The sequence below is a fragment of the Podarcis cretensis genome (genome assembly GCF_951804945.1).
Source record: "Podarcis cretensis genome assembly, chromosome: 1".
In the NCBI taxonomy this organism is placed as follows: Eukaryota; Metazoa; Chordata; class Lepidosauria; order Squamata; family Lacertidae; genus Podarcis; species Podarcis cretensis.
Genome location: NC_137170.1, coordinates 24079489 through 24100453, shown reverse-complemented (window position 1 = coordinate 24100453; position 20965 = coordinate 24079489). Strand labels below are relative to the sequence as shown.

The window sequence follows — 20965 nt, the reverse complement described above, 5'->3', positions numbered from 1 at the left end:
TTTGAACTATTGTCCCTGTCCCTCTTTGCAAGATATAATAATTCCTATACATCTATACTCCAAAAAGGGAAGTGAGCAAATGTACAGAGACGTTAGATCACTCCTTCCTTTGGTAAAGTGCCGATAGAGGTTTCTTCCACTTCACGAGCATGTAACTTAGTTAACAACTCTGGGTCCAGCTCAGCCTGCTCCCGGATTTTTTTTACAGTTTCTGGAGTACTCATTGCATAGGATTCCTTGGTTTCTGTCTGTATACATCTTAGGCACTTTAAACAAGTGTCTCCTAATTTTGCAAAATACTGATAGGTACTCTCACTTGAAAAGCAGTACAATATTGGGTCTGCAACGCAATTAAAAGTAGTCAACAAAAGTGTAATGTGGTACAAGTTAAAGATGCTGGCAGCAAATTCACAGCTGTTTTCAAAGATGCTGCGTATCAGCAATAGAACATGATATGGTCCGAAGCACACCAAGAAAATGATAATTGTGCTCGACACCAGACGTATAATTTGAATCTTCTTCTTCTTCTGAGTGCCATGGCTCTTGCGGACAACTCGCAGAATGCCATAGTAAGAGAAAATGAGCAGACAAAAGGGAAATAGGAAACCAGCCGTGAAACGGTAATAATTGATGTTGTGTTCCCACGTTTTGATGGGATAATGCTCAAAGCACACCACATGGCTCTCCGAGTCTTTAGTCACTTCACCGTGCGTAAAAAGAAGGCAGGAGGTCAGAATTTCCTTGGTCCAGATGGCAATGCTCACCACCACGGCAGCCTTCATTGTCCGAAACTGATGGAAGCGAAAAGGATGCACCACAGCCAGGTAACGGTCAATCGAGATGCAGCAGAGGAAGGCAACGCTGATGTAAATATTTTCATACAAGACAATGCCGCAAATTTTGCACAAGAGTTCATCATAGGTCCAGTTGTCATGCTGCAAAACATACTGGAGCCAAAAGGGCAGGGAGAAGATGTAAAGCAGATCTGCTATGGTCAAATTGCAAAGGTAGATCCCCAACTCATTTTTGACCTTCACCTGCAAGTAGGCATAGTACAACGAGAGACAGTTGGCTGGGAGACCTACCACAAAGACAAGGAGATATATCACAGGTGATAATGTCTGGTGTATGGTGTGATCAATGGTGCAATTCAGAGTATTATTGTCATTTGCGATGTCCTCGGAAAAGTCATCCATCTTCTGCAAAGAGTGACCATGGAAGCCCCAGCAAGGCAGGCATAATTTTAATCGTCTGTCATTTCATTCTTTCTACATTTTCTTCATACCAGTGTCAGTACTTGTGAACACCTGCATGGGGGGAAACAAAGCACAGTAACATTCTTCGAATGAAATGCACCAACAATAATACCTAGAATATTGTTCATAAACATTTGTAATTCTACCACATTAAATAATCTTTTTTAGCTTTCTCTTGATTTCAAGCATGGAAAAGTAAACTTAAAACTAGGGATAAATAAGGAATACATAACTGTTACACATCTGGGAGTTACTAAATCCATCTGGCAGTTACCAGTTATGCATATACCGGTAATTCAGAGCAGCAGCACTTTGTGATTACCTACAGGTAGTAAATATTTTCTGATTGAAGAGCTATGCCTAGAGTACTGAGGCCCCTTTAAGAATTGTTAAAAATCTGTTGGAATCTTCCCAGATCAAAATACAGATTCATTTAACATCATCATCATCATCATCATCATCATCATCATTAATCAATCTCAGGGCAATTCACAAGATAAAAATACAAAATAAAACCACAACATATATAAAAACAAAAACAAAACAATAACCCCCAACATCCCTAATGACTAATAAAAAATAACTATAGAATATGAAAATGACTATTGAAAATAAGTAACTAATCAATAAACCAAAGTAAGCTATTCTTTCTTTCTACATCCTTGACTAAAATAGTATTAAACAGCAGGAAAGTACATCTTCTATTAATTGCAGACGCTCCACAACAGATTTAGTTCAGTGCTAGATACATTTGGAGGCCCCTATTTAGTTTGATCATACACCTACATCCAATAATATGTCTTTTGATAGCAATAACTCTTATGAGAAGCAATTTACTGAAACATGAAGTACATATCTTCAGAATGCATATGTTATAAATGCATCTATAATATTAAAGTTAATGTCAGAGAAAAAAACAGAACCGATTTTATTATATGACAATATTCCCTTCTATGAAAATCTAAGACAATTTCTGCGTTTGGCGGGGCCCCTAGAGCCTGTGGATCCCTGTGTACTTTGCATCCTGGCCACCACTGATGTAGAAGTCCCCTGAAGTTAGGAATAAATTCCTCTCTTTACCTTCCTGGCAAACGATTGCAGTACTGATATATTCAACTACTGTCTTTGAACATTCAGGCGATAAAAGGCAGCTTGTAGCATCCTTAGATCTGCCTTTGTAGAAACAAACTTGGGTACAAATGTGTTGGTTCAAAGGGATGAAAATATTGAAGAATGTCATTTCTCTGTAGGAGGCTGCATCCATTGTTTAACACACCAGCAAGCAGGAAGATAAGCTCAGTCTTTTTAGTACTCTTCAGAGTTCCAGTATCAGGAAATGGCCATTAGGAATAAGGGAGTGTTACACAGCATCCTCATCGGAATAATATTCAAGCACAATCTAATACTAGGATACCTCCAAATCAGATTGACTACTATAATATTCTGCTAGCTTCATGTCACAATAATAATTCTCACTTCTGTACCATGTTGTGACTAGTGCATTTATAAACACCAGCACATTTACCCATGAGTAAAGGTCAACTGAGCACAGTGGGGCTTGCTTCTCAGTAAACATGCATAGGATTGCTCTGTAAGCCCCATAACCATTCTGTAACCTAACCATCACCCCTATTAAAGCACTAAAAAATAAGCTACAATAACCATGTGAAGGAGGGAAGTGGGATCATGCTTGCTTAATATTATCTGCCATCACACTGCATGCAGCTCCTCAGTAACTGTCCACAGGTTGAGGGCATTCATTTTGCTAAACACATGCATGCTGTCCCTATGAATGTGACCCCTGACAAGCGTTGCTAGAGCATCAGTGCACAGCGGCAAGGGAAATGTACGCAGCTCTGTTCTTCTGCTGCATGTGACTATCATTGTGTATTTTGGAAACCTGATTAGGGCAAATATTACTAGCAACTCTCAGTCATATACAGTGGTACCTCTGGTTACATACTTAATTCGTTCCGGAGGTCTGTTCTTAACCTGAAACTGTTCTTAACCTGAAGCACCACTTTAGCTAATGGGGCTTCCCACTGCTGCCATGCCGCGCAATTTCTGTTCTCATCCTGAAGCAAAGTTCTTAACCCAAGGTAATATTTCTGGGTTAGTGGAGTCTGTAACCTGAAGCGGATGTAACCTGAAGCGTATGTAACCCAAGGTACCGCTGTACTACTTTTTTCTTGTGCTTTTCAGCTTCTTAATGTTCCTACCTGATCTGAAACTGAGTCAAGTCACCATTTCCCCCGTTTCTTCAGGTGGGGAACCAAAATGGGAGAACGCTGAATTCCTAAGGTCACAACCAATCCATGGCATAAATTGTACACTTTCAAAAAATAATCCAGACCCAAATCCAACTTTTTGAACAATATTCCAAAGTGACTCTGAGAGTAAAAAGGTAAAGGGACCCCTGACCATTAGGTCCAGTTGCAGACGACTCGGGGGTTGAGCTGGAAAGGTACCTATCCACTACCTGTGTCCCTACTCTGAGAGTAATTAAGGGAGGCATCACCATTCCATGGCTGACTTTTGCAATTAAAATATACCACTACTTCTGCAACACCATGCCAAATTATAGCTGCAGCACTATGCCAAATTATAGCTCAGCAAGAAGAAGCAAGCTAGCAAGTACCCTCCTCTTCTCCTGCTGCTGGTGCACTACCCAGAGCACTACCGAAGCTCATAGTTTGTCTCGCTACCAGCAAACAATAAATTGCAACCAAAGTTTAGAGAGAGGCAATTCATGAGCCCATAACACTAAGTCATATCAGCGCATAACTGGCAAAATAGCCATTATTTTCAATCTAGGTACCTGCATGCTTGCTCATTCTTGCTAAGCCATGGTTTGGTTAAGTGCTGCATGTGAATAAGGTGAAGAAAAAGTGTATCTAAAGCATTCTCATGTTACAACTTTAGTCATGGGTGTGACTTGTAGGGGTTTTCCCACCTATGGAAAGGGATGAATTGATAGTCAATAGCTATAATTTAGGTCATTCTGAGTGAGTCGTTTTTAAAGCAGTTGGACTTAGGTTAGTAGCAAATAACCTAAGTTCCATTGGTTTCAATGGGACAGCTTTGACAAATGTTTTCTTGATTGGGATCAAAGGGTCCAGTATTGCCAGCCATGGCTTCTTCCTGGCAAGAAAAGGACCAGAGCATGTGAAGGAAAGGAGGAGCCGTCCTCTGCCTTCCCTGTTCCAGGTTCCAGGTTCCAGTTTCCTAAAGAGAGGAAAATTTCTAAGCCTTGTGGTGGCTTCCATGAATAGGAACTACATCCTTTGGCGTTGAAATTGACCCCAACATATTTCAAAATAATCACATAACTGTGTGTGTTTCATTAAACTAATCTGAAAACGATGACTCTAAACACTACTGCAATGCTTAAATGAAACATAAACAAGAGGCTAATTAGTCATCCCCCCAAAATGTTATATTACTCATTACATCTACTAAGAGACTGAACTGTTTGCACTTGGAATTTCCCTTGTCTGTCCAGCTTCCTTTTCCAGGTATCATACTATTTATATGACAATTCTAATTGTGAATGGTAGGACAGTATTTTTGCATGCAACTTCTCAGAATGTATAAAGCCGACTTGGGGTATAGCCCTACAATACCACAGGGCAACTCCCTTCATATTTCCTGTTTCCAGTCTTTCCCTACTGTTATGAACTGTGTTGAATGGATAGTTTGCGAATACAGCTAAAAGAAAATAATAAGGATCACCAAAGAATTACATGGCAAATGAAGCAAACAACAGTGAGGACAAAGAAGAAGAAAGTGACACAGAGAATGCAGCATATTGTATGAGTGTCCCCCCCCCCATAACTTACTTGCTTGCATTAAAATTGCTACTTTACAAATATTGAACTTGGATAATATTTAGTGCAACTGTAGTAAAAGCTTGCTCTCCTATAGGCAGTATGTATTCTGGTTGGTGTTGGACTTTGAAGAGTCCTCATTTTGCCATGCAGGTTACTGCATAGCCTTCGACATGTCACTGTCAGATAAGATGTACAGTGGTACCTCGGGTTACATACACTTCAGCTTACAGACGCTTCAGGTTACAGACTCCGCTAACCCAGAAATATTACCTCGGGTTAAGAACTTTGCTTCAGGATGAGAACAGAAATCATGCGGCGGCGCAGCGGCAGTGGGAGGCCCCATTAGCTAAAGTGGCATCAATATGACATCATAGGTACTATTGACTATAGTATAACTTTATCTCAATAAATCTTCCTCTTTTTGGGGGGGGGGTGTTTATTTCCACCACCAGCATCCCATGAGCATTAACAAATCTTTAAAATCCAAAGAAAATTACGGTAAGTTTTCTTTTAGAAAACAATCAACCCTGAACCTGAACGTTACTAGGCACAGCTTCAAAGGCTGGATGTTGTGTTCCTAACATGCAATTAAATAACCAATGCTACACAGGAAACTAACTAAAAAGAGAACTGGGCGCATGCCAACAAGCACTGAACCACCTCAGCAAAGAGATAATTGTCAACAAGTTACCTCACATTAAATTCATTTAAGGGTAAGCAGCTTGAATCATGCACAACCAAAACTTCACAAATTGTGTAAGTTTAGGAAGGTCTTTTTTTGTATATTGAGACAGAAAAGTAAGAGTAAGCAGCAACTAAATCCATTGCTGCAGGGTTTTAAAAAATGCATTTATCTTACATCATGTGTAGATCTTCGATAGGATCAAAAGTTTTAATGCAAAAATCACACAAACATGTTATTCCTTCATTTCCACCTTACAAACTTCTATGTATATATTTGAGTCTTTTTAAAATAAAATAAGATAGCAGCATTGCATCCTGGTCCACACCAGGGTGACAAAAACACAGTAGGAGTAAGAATGTTAGAACTGCTTCTTCTTTGGCGATCACTCGTAGCCGAGTAAGATTGTCTTCCATAAACACAGTTTAACAATGAGTCCGTAAGTGACTGTGGAGGCCAATTTTGGATCCACACATCCTTCCACAGTGGGGACAATGGTTTCTGGGCGGGAGTTGATCACAGTGTGGTTTTGCCAAGCGTTCCTTCCTCCTAGCACGTTTCTCCCTTGCGTCCTGAGTTTGAGTGTCTTCAAAGCCCATGACACCTTTGGTAAAGGCTGTTCTCCAACTGGAGCGCTCACAGGCCAGTGTTTCCCAGTTGCGTGTAGAGGTCCCCATGGCCACCCCAATAACTCACACATCACACAGAATTTTTTGTTTAAGATTTTTGGCGTAATTTTGGCCACAACTTTATTAAAATACAAAAATGTGAGTGGTTGCTTAGGCATTGGTTGCGACTATCTGCCCCCACCATGGGGGACAGACTGACATTCCACACGATGCGAAAGTCAAAAAAGGCAGGGAACCTGCCCTCAGCCCTCCCCAAATGCAACCAGGAGCTCATTGCTATGGCCCAAGCCCCCTTGACAGAGTGGACAAGCAATAGTTAGCCCCCGATTCCTTTAACGGAATCCCTTGCAGCAGCAGCATTAGAGGGGCAAGAACAGCCAATCCATGCCCCTCAACCAACCAAACCATAAACCAATGCCTAACCGCGAACCTTACAAGTTGTGACGATTTGCTACGCAGTAGGCAAAAACCAAATGGCCCCAGCCAATCAGCCAGATGGACAAAATTCCTACTGGGCCCCTGCCCCAAGAGCAGACGACCCCATGACAGGCACAGCAAGGTCAAAGCAAACAACCCTAATTCTAGGGAGGGGGGGACAGGCAATCCGATGCACGGGCGAAAAGAGGAAGCCCTAGCCTCGTGCAATGAGTTTTAGCATTTCTGGCTGTCAATCAACAAATGGCAACATTAACTTCTTCCCAACAACAAGGGAAGCCCCAATCGCATCAGTGGCCAACGATCAATTAGCCCACCCACCACCTTTGGGGTGTCCTGGCTGCCCCCACTGCAATACATGCTTTCCATGAAGGAGAACACGCTTTGCCAGTGTTTATACTACATTTTTTTAGATTTGCCTTGAGACAGTCTTAGAACTGTGGACCACCATCAACAACTAAAAGCATATTGAAATGTTTTTGGGTGTGCAGTTTTGTTTATGGATGTTGACAGTGCAGAGCCCAGACTCTCAATCATGTTAGATCCGTTTGGTGGTGCCACTTGTGTGACCCAGCACTTCCAAGGCACCTAAATGTGAAGGGCCCCTATTTTGTTATGGTGCCATCTTGAGAAGAGCTCCTGAGGTATTCTGGAAGGATCCACTACTGTTCTGAAGAAGCTACAACACACTGGCTAATATGGGAGGTAGCTCAAGATAACCAGGAGACAGCAAAAACTGCAGAAAAAAAATAGCAGGGGCAATTAGAATAAGATCCATTATTTGATTACACTGAGCAACAATTTTTTACTTTTTGAATGTTGTCTAGATTTCTACAATTGATTTAGGGTATTTTTGCACTGCCGAATCAGGAAATGGCATCCGTTTCTCTCCATCGGGTCAGGTTTTTGTGCTATGATGATTTGAAAAAAATCAGATCTTGTGACAAAATCAATTACATTTTTGTGGCATTATCAGCTGATTTTTGTCAACACATATCATCCTAAATATGTTTTTAAGAGAAAAAAATGTTTTTCCAACAACATATATTGATTACCTGATAGAAACATTGATTACTGTAAACTGAATGGTGGGCATTGATAAAGGTAAGTACACGTAAATTGCATGTTGCGTCACCATTTTTCAAACTTCAGGGCTTGAACTTCCATTTCTTGGAACTCCTGGAATGCTCAGCGGCAGGGAAGTCTCTCTTCAGAGTCCAACAGTAGTCAGCCATCATGACTGCATCCCAGCGACCCTGATACCTGGTCTCCATCTCTTTCATGTCCTGATGGAATCTCTCCCCCTGCTCACCACTCATTGAACCCAGGTTCTCAGGAAACTGGTCCATATGTGAAAATAGGTAGTGCATCTTGACGCTCATGTTGCAGCCCAGGCTTCTGAAAGCAGTCAGCATGTTGTTGTCAAGTTCTGCGTAGTTTCTGGCCTTATTGTTGCCAAGAAAGTTCTTCACCACCAGAACAAATGCCTTCCACACTTCCAGTTCCACTTTGTTCATTGAGTTTCCGAACTCTGGATCTCTGATGAGCTGACGGATCTGAGGACCGTCAAAGATGCCAGCTTTCAACTTCTCCATGGTCAATCCTGGAAAAGCCTGGCACAAGTAAGTGAAGCAGTCACCATCCTTGTCCAGAGCCTTGGTGAACTGCTTGATTAAGCCAAGCTTGATGTGCAGCGGTGGGAAGAGTATTCTGTCTCTGTCCACCAGAGGGTCATTGATGACTTTCCAGTGTGGTGTAGTGGTTAAGAGCGGTAGTCTTGTAATCTGGGGAACCGGGTTCGCATCTCCGCTCCTCCACATGCAGCTGCTGGGTGACCTTGGGCCAGTCACACTTCCCTGAAGTCTCTCAGCCCCACTCACCTCACAGAGTGTTTGTTGTGGGGGAGGAAGGGAAAGGAGAATGTTAGCCGCTTTGAGACTCCTTAAAGGGAGTGAAAGGCGGGATATCAAATCCAAACTCTTCTTCTTCTTCTTCTTCTTCTTTCTTTGCAAGGCACCAATTCCTCCCGCACAGGCCAGTCCTTCTTCGTGTAATGCTGAGCACGGTCCCTACTATTCCACATGCACAGAAAACATGGGTACTTGGTGAAGCCAGACTGTTGTCCCAACAAAAAGTTCACCATCTTCAGGTCAACACAAATAAACCACTTATGCTGATCATAACCAATTTTCTCCAGCACATACTTCACCGCTTCATAGTTCTCCTTCAGTGTAGTCAAGTGAGCCAGGGGTATAGAGGCAAACTGGTTGCCGTTGTGTAGCAGAACACATTTCAGTGATCACTTGCTGCTGTCAATGAACAGTCTCCAATCTTTGGGTTCGTACTGTGGCACTCCAAGCTTGAGCAGAAGCTGCGCAATATCTGCACAGTACACCAAGTCCTACTCTTCCAAGAAAAAACAGAGGTACTCTTGATGCCTGTTGCGGAAGAAACTGATGCGAGCACTGTCAGAGAGGAGGTTTTTTCCTTCAGTCTGGATGCCAACAGTTCGGCAGAGTCCTTTGACAAGCTGAGGTCGCGAACTAGATCATTCAACTCCTTTTGGGAAAATGGATGTGAAGCATCATCTTCAAGAACCATTTCTTCTTCTTCATGTCCTTCAACACTGGAGGCATCTTCGTCACTAATGTCAGGAAGTTCTCCAAGATAGGCACTGGAATTTCATCACAATGAGCTACAGGATGACGTGCTGATTGAAGATCAGGATACTTAAGGCTGCTCCAGATCTTTCTGTTGATCCCAGTCACATCAACAGCGCAGAAGTAGCAGTCAGTGACATGGTTTGTCGGCTGTCTCCAAACCATGGGAATTCCAAAGTTCAGACTCCTCTTGCCATTGGTCTACCCATGTAGAGTCACGGTGCATGTCTTGCACACCATGTGTGGTGCCCAAGCTTTATCCTGGTCACCAAGTTTAATACCAAAATAAGCATGGTAAGCAACTTTATGCTTTGCCGCACCAATTTATGGAAGATTTCGAGGTTTTATGACTTCAAACTGATCCCTTTTCAACATAATCACCCAGAACTATCGAACCTGAATACTTCTTGTCATTAAAATAATCATTTCCAATCAAAACAATTATTCGACATGGCATTTTACCCCCACTAACTTCTTCTAAAATGCTCCACACAAGCGTACATGTGAACAAAAATGTAAAAAAATGACATGTGGCCATAGCTCAAAAACTTGACCTGATTGAGCAAAACCAATGTGATTTTGGGATTCAGCACATCAGATTCGTCCTAAATCAACCGAAAAAACGCAGGCAACAAATTTGTTGTTGACCAGTGTTACTGATGTAAACCTCCAGGATATTTTTACCTCTATCTTCAGTACATTGTATTTTATTTTACTGCTATGGTTAGCGGCTGATGCAAATAAATATTCTTCTGATCTGATCTGGGAGGTAGCCAAAGGAAAATTACCTGCAGAAAGGAGGACTGGTCATTAGGCAACCTGCCTACAGTCAAATGGAAATCATTTGAGTCCATTTTTATCATGCCCTGTGAAAACGAAGTATTTAATGGGAGTTCCCTTTAGTCTGTTTCCTCCAGATCCAGATGCTATTGTGTTTAACCAAATCATTTCCTCTCAGTTCAATTCTGCACCAACAGATGTAATACTGCTGGCAATTTGTAATGTGAACCATGGATTAAGTCCAAATATAGCTAGCAAACAAAACCAGAAAAAGCTCTTTAAGTGAATGCTGCCCGCCAATTCTGCCTAAACAAACAAGACCAAGATTGCAGCTGCGTAAGAGGTATGTATTTTAGCTCTCAGTGTTTGACACAATTGTGACTGTGTTTGCTCACACAACAACTTCGGAAGAGCATGTTGCTATTTTTCCCATTTTACAGAGGAGGAACTGAAACTGTTCCAAGTGGCTTCCCCAAGGCCACACACTTAGTTTATTGGGGGAAATGGCATTTTTACCTTTGATGCTAGGTAGTCAGCTGTTGGTGGTATGAAACTGGTGTTGGGTCTCAGGCAAAGAAAGACAATAAACCCTCTTAGTTCAGATGGGGCTTTATGCAATAGGAAGTGAGAGTTATTAAAACAGTAATTGGGTGGGAGAAAACAGCAGTCCAGAAACCTGTTTGCAAAGTAGCTATATTAGCAGAAACTTGAACTAAAAGGTTGTTTTTGTTATTTTCTAGAAGCTACTTTCTACGTCTTCCGTTTGTGCTCTTCCGTCTTTTCTTTCTTTTCTTTGTTTTTAAAACCCCATTCTTAATAAATATCATAACATTTGACTGTTGGGGTCTTGGGCACAGCTGTCAACTTTTCCCTTTTCTTGCGAGGAATCCTATTCGGAATAAGGGAATTTCCCTTTAAAAAAGGGGAACGTTGACAGCTATGGTCTTGGGTTCATTTGTGTGAAAATTCTCAGGGTTATCCCGACCTCTCACATGCCTAGCTACTTGGTTCATGTGTGTGTGTGACTGGGATTTGAGAGGGAAAAGCAAGTAATTTGGATTCTGGGGAGGGACAGGTAAGCTGGATGCCATCTCTGCTTCCCCTTGTAAATATTTGCCTCTCATTGCAGGTTTAGGGGAGGGAGCATGCTTCGTCTACTTGGCAGCCTACTTAGTCTTTGCCACAACTGACCCCCCTAGATTGGCAGTCATGGAAGAAATGGACCAAAAGGTTCTCTCCTCCCTCGCCGCTGCTTCTATTACTGCCAGGTCAGGAGAGAAGTACTTAGGCAGGAAAGAGGGGCGTAGTCTACCACATTGATCATCGAAGACCTCCAGCACTTGGCATCTCGTTAGGTACCAGGGGCCTTCAGCACTGACATCTGCCAGCTGGCTGGGTCTGTGAGTCATCCTTTAAACATCTCAGAGCTTGAGCTGGGAGTGGCAATTATATCTCTAGAAAGTCTGCATAATTTGGAAATATCTCTGGTTTGCTCCGTGAGTATGTGTGTGTGTGTGCTGCTGGGCAGAGAGGGCTCCGTTTTGTTTTGTTTTGTTTTTTGTTTAAATTGCTGTTATTTTTTACCTATGTCATTTTAAACTGTGATATTAATGCTGTATTCTTAGTTTTAGATTTTGATTTATGTGGAAATTGTTTCCCATTTGGTTGTGTATTTTATGTGGTCTATTTATTGTTTGACTTTTGTAATTATGTAAATCTTGCTATGCTGTAAGCTGCCTTGAGCATTGTTTTTTTAACTGTGGAAAGTCGGCATACAAATAAAAAATAATGATGATGATGATGTGTGTTTGTTCTGTGGCATAAATTAAATAAGCAACAAAAGGGCTTTCAAATGCCCAGCAGTTGGAAGCAACCCTGTAACCTCCTTGCCCACATTGTTTGCCCGCATAAGCTCCTCCATTCTTGTTCCCATTGCTGCTTTTAGTCACTTTTCTCTGAGGCCATCGAAAGCATACACATACTATGCCACACAACCCAGTAACTTTGCTAGTGCAGTATTTTAGAATCAAGAATGCACAAACACAAGCAATCTCCTCTGGGCTTAAGATTTAATGTCTCAAAGAACTGCCTCTCCCAAATCAGATAAGAACGTAAGATTAACGTCATTAAAGAGCTTAAGAAATTCAAAAAAATCTGCTTGATTTTTCATCTGGTAGGATGTGGTTCTCCCTCCTTCCCAATTATCAGCAGCTCAGTCAACCTGCACAAGCGCTACGGTAAATCATCCGAGAAAAGAGATTATGTTCATAAACAAACATCCAATGATGAAGATCATTTTCCCCTCCTGAAAAAAGCCTCACGTACAGAAGCCTTTCACCAAAAGGAAATTGCTCCTCAGGGTGTAACTTAGGAACATTGATGTATTAAAAGTCAGTTAGACTGAAAAGGTGCTGCTGAATCCAGACATTTTGAACACTATCACCTAAGATGAACTTTACCATCCAAATATATGTTGGGAATTAATCGTCCTTTGGCTTACCTTTCCCAGCTCTAAGGTAACTGTTCTGATACAGGTCAATCAGAATTAGATATGGTGCCCTAAATATGGACATGTCCAGACCCTCCAAGTGTCCCTATTTTCCAGAGACAGTCCCAGAATTACAGATGTTCTGGTTTCTGATTTGATCCTGGAATGTTCCGCTTTTCCTTAGAACGTCCCCTTATTTTCATCAGAGAAATGTTGGAAGGGACATCTCTATTTTCATTGGAGAATGTTGGAGGGTATGGTGTTATGCCACCCCCAAGCCAAGGAGATAAATAACTATACAACCTTTGCAAGACATCTGAAGGCAGTCCTGTATAGGGAAGTTTTTAAAATATTTAATGTTTTATTATGTTTTTGTATGTTGGAAGCCGCCCATTGGACAACACCCAGGTTCTAGCACTGTGAGAGGGGTAAAACATCTCTCAATTCACTTTCTCTACACTATGCTTAATTTTGTACATCTCTGTGTTACACTCCTGCTCATCTTTCCCCCCTTCTTTCTAAAAGGCATTTGTGCTTTGATTATCTGGCCTCTCATAAGAAGGAGGACATGTTCTCCAACAGGACGGCCTGTATACACCTTGTAGCAATCTCTTTTAATACAGCTAACCACTTTCCAGAGCCACATTGGGGACAGAGGACTTTGGAAGACTGCCATTGTGTTGCCCTGGATGGGACAAGGCACAGACAGCAGCCACGCTTTGAGTTGCTGGACAGCAGCAAAATGTCCCAGAGTTCTATTACATTTTCAGTGAGATATTTAGGTTTACTTCTGACACAAGCATGCTTGTGCTGGCCTTGTGTCACCCGACGGTTGTTCCTTAAGAGAACAAACGTAGATGACTAATTATTTTCCTGACTGGTCCTAGCCTGTCTGATTCAGCTTTAAGGATCTGTTGCAAAATGGCAGTTAGCAAAGCTCAGACGAAGGGCAGCAGGAAACCTAAAGGTGCATCATAACACCCACAACAGACATACAGAATTATTGGAGGCAGGATTTCCAGAGAAGAGCAAATTCAGATATAAAAGGCTACTGAAACAGTTGACTGGGCTTCCATTCATAACAACTGCTAAATAGCCGAAGAGTTACATGAAAGTACACAGAATGGTGGGCATGGCTTGTTTTGAATAGAATAAGGGGGTAAAAATTAAAATACTGCGAGGAAGCTTTTTGGAAGTCTAAGTACACAATGTCTGCTGCTACAGTGATGGGGGTACCTTTGGTCCTCTAGAAGTTGCTGGGCTACAACTCCCTTAATCCCTGACCACTGGCCAGAGTCCAACAGCATCTGGAAGGGCACAGGTTTCTCTTTTTTAAAAAATAATTTTTATTAACCGACCAATCAAATCAAATCACATCACATCACATGACATAAATTCCGAATTACAAAGCCGAATTTTAATTTTTTTGTTGGGGGTACCCATATTTCAAGTTCCGAAGGGGATTCCAATCATCATCTTCTTGCTGCTGCGTTAATATCCACAAATCTGTCCAAATAATGTTCATATTTCTATCCAGTCCTATCTTGCTGTTCCCACGTCTCATCTTATTCATATATTTTTCTTTTTTCTTTGTGATCTCTTCTGATAATCTCCTTAAGCAGGTAAACACCAGTTATAATCCTGTGTGAATTTTTCCGTTTGTCCAATCACCATATCGAGATGGTTTCCATATATCATCACTTCCATAAATAAAAGCACTCTTTCCATCATTAATCTTCGCAAATCTGTCGCCTTCTTTAGTCCTCTGAGGAAGCCGCCCGCAATATGAAAACGGATCCATTCCTCCTCCCAGACATAAGTCTTTCGACAGAACTTGCCAAAATGGCGACGCTGTTTTTTTACTGCGTCATCCCAAAGCTCTTAAACTTTCCACGATCTCCTTAAAACATGCTTTTGGTTAGAAATTATCTCCACACAGTCTTAAATCATCAGCTTAGGTCATTTAAGCGGCATTTCTGACTTGTGTGGGGGGGAATCTTGGTTAATCACATAAAGAAAAGAAAGCCCCCCCATCCAGTCCCGTTGCCAACATACCGAGCCTTGGTGTGTCTTCTCATGATATATTCCTGTTTATCCGACCCGTCTTCTTTCTCAGAGATCTCTTCAATTAGCAGTCTTTACTCCCCCTTCTTCCTTGAAATATGTGCATTTGCTTCCACCTAATTGTTTCTTTTGAAGTTGCTGCAGCTAGAGGCGCGAATCAGAGACAGCGTCCAGGAGAGTCAAAGTCTGCACAAGGGCTTTCTGCCTAGTGCCCCCACCCCCTCGAGTTCGGGGGTGGTATAGGGCACAGCAGGCAAGGGAAGTCCCCCCCACTCACTTGGGGGGGCAGGGAGGCTGCTTACTTCCATCACAGCCTCTTAATTACCTCGTGTGGGTCGGAGAGATGTTATTGTCGGCCATCTTCCAATGCGCCCCTAGTGTCCCCCGGAAGGGCACAGGTTTCTCATTACTGGTCTATCAGATCACCCCTCTCTCCACATGGTTATTGACACATTCCAAGAACTCTAAAAGGCTGGCAAGACAGAACCTACCTTTGCGGAAGCCATGCTGATTCTTCTTCAGTAAGACTTGCACATTTAATAATTTACTATAAATTCTGGAAAGCTGCTTGTCTGTTTTTTATGCGTTCAGACATCTCTTAAGAGATCGTAACCAAATTTTGCATGATAGTTCCTGAGATTAAGCATTGATTTTAACTGCTGGTTTCAAACTGCACTGATGTTTTGGTTTCTTAGAATTTCTGAGCAATACTAGGTATGAGGGTGCTGGGTTTATATGTAATAATGTTTTGCACCATTTTTTCTATAATTAAGGCAACTGGCCTATAATTCCCTGCATTGCCCTCCTAGACCCATGTTAAAAATTTACAATTTTGTGTGTGTTTCTTAATAGTTCTGAAGAAAATATCTTAAAACATCCTGCTTTGACCCTCCATGCCAAGTCCTACTGACTAAAATTTATTTTTCTTTGCCACTATTAAAGATAAAGGAACCCTCACTTCCATCACCTACAGTGACCCTAAAGTAAAAAAAAAACAAAAACCAGAGAGATAGTATTTTTTTGTGGTTTTTTGTTTGTTTGTTTGTTTGTTTTTTGTTTAATGGTTCCAGTGTTGCAGTTTGAAATAAGGATAGGTTTTGGATCGGAAAAGGTTGGTGTCTGCTGCTCATGAAAACGTTCACATTTGTATTCTAACGTTGCAACATATTTTTAGTCACTAATTGGAGATGTGCCTGGGCAATTGAAAGGATGTGTCTGGGATTGTGTTGAGAAAGCTAAGCTGCGACATTACATAGCCAATAATGGAAATCTAGGCCTGCATTGTAACTCCCATTCTTGGCTGTATAGGTTCTCACAAGAGATAACTGACTCCTTAATCTATGTACAGACCCAGCGCTCTAGCCATCTTGAGGACTGGACACTTTTCTCTGAACTTGCCACTCCTCCTAGCTGGGCTGGATTTAGGGGTAGGCAGCCTAGTGCTGGCCTTGGGGTTCCTATCACAGATTATCTACTCAACAGTCCATTCAGCAGCTGAAACCTGTAATGCAAATAGTTCATCTTGACTTGTATGTGGCCAGCACTGCCTTATTTTTGAAACTGTTCTGATTCTGATTTAATGGGGAATAGTGCAACACTGATTGCAATCATATTCATAGGTGTTTAAATTTATTGTCTTAGATGAAAGGGAAAAACCATGCCCACAAATTGTGAAAAGATAATGAAATGGGCTCAGGATGCAATTTTTAAAAAATCAAGTTATTCAAAAAGTGAGCAGACTGAGGAGGACCAAAGACATGCCCTGCTTGATGTACCATGCAGTAGTATGTCTCCTCCAGGCATTTTTAGGTAGGACTCTGCACCAGATATCTAATTCTGTGGTCTGGCTTAAGCTCTCTGTGGTTGGAGGAGAAAGAGAGAGTGTTTGGCTGGTCTGCTTGGCCCATCAAAACTAGTATCTTTAATTTTATTTTAATTTAATGTATTTTTTTAATGCTTAAACTGTTCCAGTATTCATAAGAAGAACAAAATTCCTCAGTACAGCCCATGGGACCTTCTCTATCTATTGCCTCTAATTCAGCAGACAATGTAAAATTTCAGATTTTATACATAAAAGCACTTTTGTGTAGCAGAATAATAGAATCTTAGAGTTGGAAGGGACCTCAATAGTCTGACCTCCTGCAATCCAGGAATCTCAGCTAATAAATCCATGACAGATGGACATCCAACCTCTGGACAAAAACCTTCAAGGAAGGAGAGTCCACCAACTCTCGTGGAAGTCTGTTCCACTGCTGAACAGCTCTTACTGTCAGAAAGTTTTTCCGAACCTTTAGTCAGAATCTCCTTTATTGCAACTTGAAGCCATTTGTTTGAGTCCTACCCTCCAGAGCAGAAGAAAACAAGCATGCTCTCTCCTCCATGTGACAGCCCTTCAGATATTTGAAGATGGCCATCAAGAAGGCATGTAAAACACCTGTAGATAGTGTTGTTTTTTAAGGATACAAATACCACACCTTTCCACAAGGTGACTTAATAGCAAAAAAATACAGTTTTAAAAATGCAGCACACCCAACAATACTGCAAAACCCATTAGCAGTAGTCACTACAGTAAGAATCAGCTAGGGAATGTGCACAGCTGATTGTCTTTTATTCCAAAATCCCTCTGCAGCAGCAGAGTTTTAACCTGATGTCTCGCCCACACTAATGAAGGAGCTAATAGCCCTTACGGCTTCTGTACAACAGCCAGAGGGTCCTCAGACTCTTAGTAAATACAGACACTGCTACTTACGGATGGAACTCAACTGTTTATTTTAATAAAAAAAACAACTGAGGCCTAGAGACTCTAACACGAGTCAGCTACCTTATCAAATACAGTACATTAATAGCCAAACCGACGCAGGTGGCGCTGTGGGTTAAAGCCTCAGCGCCTAGGACTTGCCGATCGAAAGGTCGGCGGTTCGAATCCCTGCGGCGGGGTGCGCTCCCGCTGCTCGGTCCCAGCGCCTGCCAACCTAGCAGTTCGAAAGCACCTCCGGGTGCAAGTAGATAAATAGGGACCGCTTACCAGCGGGAAGGTAAACGGCGTTTCCGTGTGCGGCTCTGGCTCACCAGAGCAGCGATGTCACGCTGGCCACGTGACCCGGAAGTGTCTCCGGACAGCGCTGGCCCCTGGCCTCTTGAGTGAGATGGGCGCACAACCCCAGAGTCTGTCAAGACTGGCCCATACGGGCAGGGGTACCTTTACCTTTACCTAATAGCCAAACCACCACCAGGAGTTCTTCCCATGATTCTCCTAGAAAGCAAATATTGCCTCCTGAGGTGACAAAACTCTTCACTTAACTCCTGTATGAAATGATTGCGCATCGGGGAGATGTAGGAGCAAGAGCAGAGGACATTGTGATGCTGGACTTGTCCTCCATCTATTGAAATAGGAGCAGGAGCAGGCCCCTGCTTGTAAAGTTGTATGCAGAGAGGACTCCCTACAAACAACTAAGACCCCAGCAGATAAAGGGTTCCCAATTACACACAACACCCTGGGTTCTCAAATGTTTTTAGACGACAGTTTCCATCGTCTCTGACCATTCCCTTGCAGGCTGAGGAAGATGGAGGTTTGCAATCCAAGACTATCTGGAGACCGAAGGTTGAGGAAAGCTGGCGCAGAGCTGGGGAACCTGGGACTCTCTATTGTTGGATTGTGGGGCCCATGCTGATGGGAACTGGAGTCACAGAGAACCCTCTGTACATACAGCTGTGCACCCGGGGCTCCCCTACATGCATGTATGTAAGTCATGGAAGGAGTCTGTCACCGATGCTGCTTCCTCCCCTGCCCCCCACCCCAAAGTGAGCTCATTTGACCTGACATACGTGCATCTCACATACATCCTGCTGCAAACACATTTATTTGAGAGGCCACAGTTTCCTGTTGCCTGGTCCCCACAATATACCTAAGTGTGGCAAAAATAGAAGGGCAAAAAATCTTCTCACGCAATTAGGCCCACGGACTGTTTGCACAATATTTCTGACACGCAATTATTTTTTCCTTGAGGAAATGTGTCACATCTGGAACAGCCCTTGGACGGGAGCTAAAGGAGAGGGAAACAATAGTAATTTTGAACCGGGGAGACAACAGGCAAAGCTTATAGTATTGAGCTGGCCAAGGTCTATTCCCGGCTTGATGGAACAAAGGGCAAATAAATAAACGCTTCCAAGTCTCTCCTTGAGGGTGTTGTGGTAGAAATCGGACTGAAAGAGGAATCTGACTGGAAAGGGGAAAGAGGTTTGGTAAGTTGTGTGGGGAAGGGTGTTTCCCATGCAGTGAAATCCCACAAATATGGCTCAGAGACTTGAGCACATATTGGGCCAGACCTGGCAATGCTGAAGGCGACAAAGCACGAGTTTAAAATGAGCAGCAAATAAAAATTGTGCTGCTGCTCGAAATAGAGTAACCAACACTCAATTTCAAGGTTTCTCGGGATTAACTTGTGGCCAAAAAATTAAAAATGGCTTCTTTGGTGATGAGTCTATGTGTTTTGAGATATGGCACCAGCCCCATAGACCAATAATACTATGCTGGGTGGAAGGAATGACTGAAGTCAGGGCTATAATTGCTGCCTTAGGCAAAAATTAATTTTGCTGCCCCTGCTCTTGTTTATTTGAGGGAAGTGATTTCTTCAAGGTTTCCCCAGTTACAGCTCTCTTTCCATACTCCTTAAGTGACCGACAATGGGACGAATGGTGGTGGAATTGGGAACTGACACATTGGGGAGTAAGGCACACCAGTTCACAAGCCCAGACAGCTATCCCAAAAGTCAGGGATGGGGTGTTGTGCATATTTCTCAGTTCCTGATTTTTCAAAGCAGTTTGGCACCCCTGTAAAGTTAAGGAATCTGTCTGGTCTGTGTTTTAGGTGTTCCAGTTCACTAGAATTCTAGTCCTGGTTTTACAGAAAGCTGGGGAGCTCTAGAGACAAGACCTGGGAGCAGATGAAAAACTATATTTCTGTAAGGCTTTTTGCATGCCTAATGTTTTAGAGCCTATTTCCAATAAAGCGGTTTAGTCGCTATCCTGGAGTTAGTTAGCAAACTTGTCTTTTCCTCAGGATATAAAACAGCAGGTAACATTGATAGCAAGTGCTCTTTTGAAGTTCATACATACATTCATCTTCTAAATGAGTTTTTTTACAATACAATCCTATGCATATCTACTTGTAAATAAGTCCCACTGAGCCATATCCCATGCTACAACCAGATCAAGATAAGAAAACCAGTTACATCTTTTCTTACAACCTATTTAAGTATTTTATTCATCCTCACCGAATGTCACAAACCAGCTTGGTTATTTCAGAGAACTCTTAACCACAGCCACTTCTTTCCTTTAAAATTTCAGGAACAGCTATTTAGATGCTCTGCTTTCCCAACCCTTAAAAAAAGTTTTCAGATATAAGAGCATTAAAACACAATCCTATACATGTCTATCCAGAAGGATGTTCCAATAGTTACCAGCGTGGCTTACTCCCAGGTAAGTGTACGCAGACTTGATAAATTGACAAGAACAAGATATACTGCCTAGGTTTCTTGCTGACCCATTTTCATAGCTACTTATTAACATGAAGAGAGGCAAGGCTCACCTGTAGGAAAGGACCCTCTTGTCAGGGAGTTGTGAAAGTTCACTGCCTGAGCAGCAGCACGGAGCTTCTGCCTCTCTTGCTTGGACTGCAGCTCTTGTCTGACTCACCTCTTCCCAGCTCAGAGCTAAGCTGTCAGTGAGACTGAAACGGAGGAGGAGGAGCAGCTTAGCTGCTGCTCTTGTCATTGAGATTTTTTGTGTCTTCTTTTGGTGTAGTTTTTTAATATATATACATTCATTTTATAATGTACCATATATAAAGCAGAGGCAACAATTATCCGTTCTTGTCATTATGGAGAGCACAAGAGGAGCTCTCACGGGATCAGACTGAAGGCCCATTGAGTCCGGCTTCCTGTTTCTCACAGGGGCCAACGTGCCCCTGGGAAGCCTGCAGGCGAGACGTGAGGCCTTTCTCCTCCCTGTTCCTCCCTGGCATCTGGTCAACGGTGGCAGGCTGCCTCTGAAGCTGATGCTCCAACCAAGGACACAACCGACATATGTGGGGAGACCATATCCCCCATTAATGTGCCTAATCTTTTTACACATCTTCCATAA

At 42.4% G+C, this 20965-nt stretch overlaps 1 protein-coding gene across 1 annotated transcript; it reads right to left on the bottom strand.

Moving 5' to 3' along the window:
• GPR68 (G protein-coupled receptor 68) lies at positions 1 to 20697 on the bottom strand. The gene is made up of 2 exons (XM_079949382.1): positions 20412 to 20697; positions 1 to 1307 (listed from the first exon to the last, which is right to left on the bottom strand). The coding sequence occupies exon 2, from the start codon at positions 1194 to 1196 to the stop codon at positions 93 to 95; it is 1104 nt and encodes a 367-aa protein (XP_079805508.1). The 5' UTR covers positions 1197 to 1307; positions 20412 to 20697; the 3' UTR covers positions 1 to 92.
• Between the last annotated feature and the right edge of the window lie 268 nt (positions 20698 to 20965).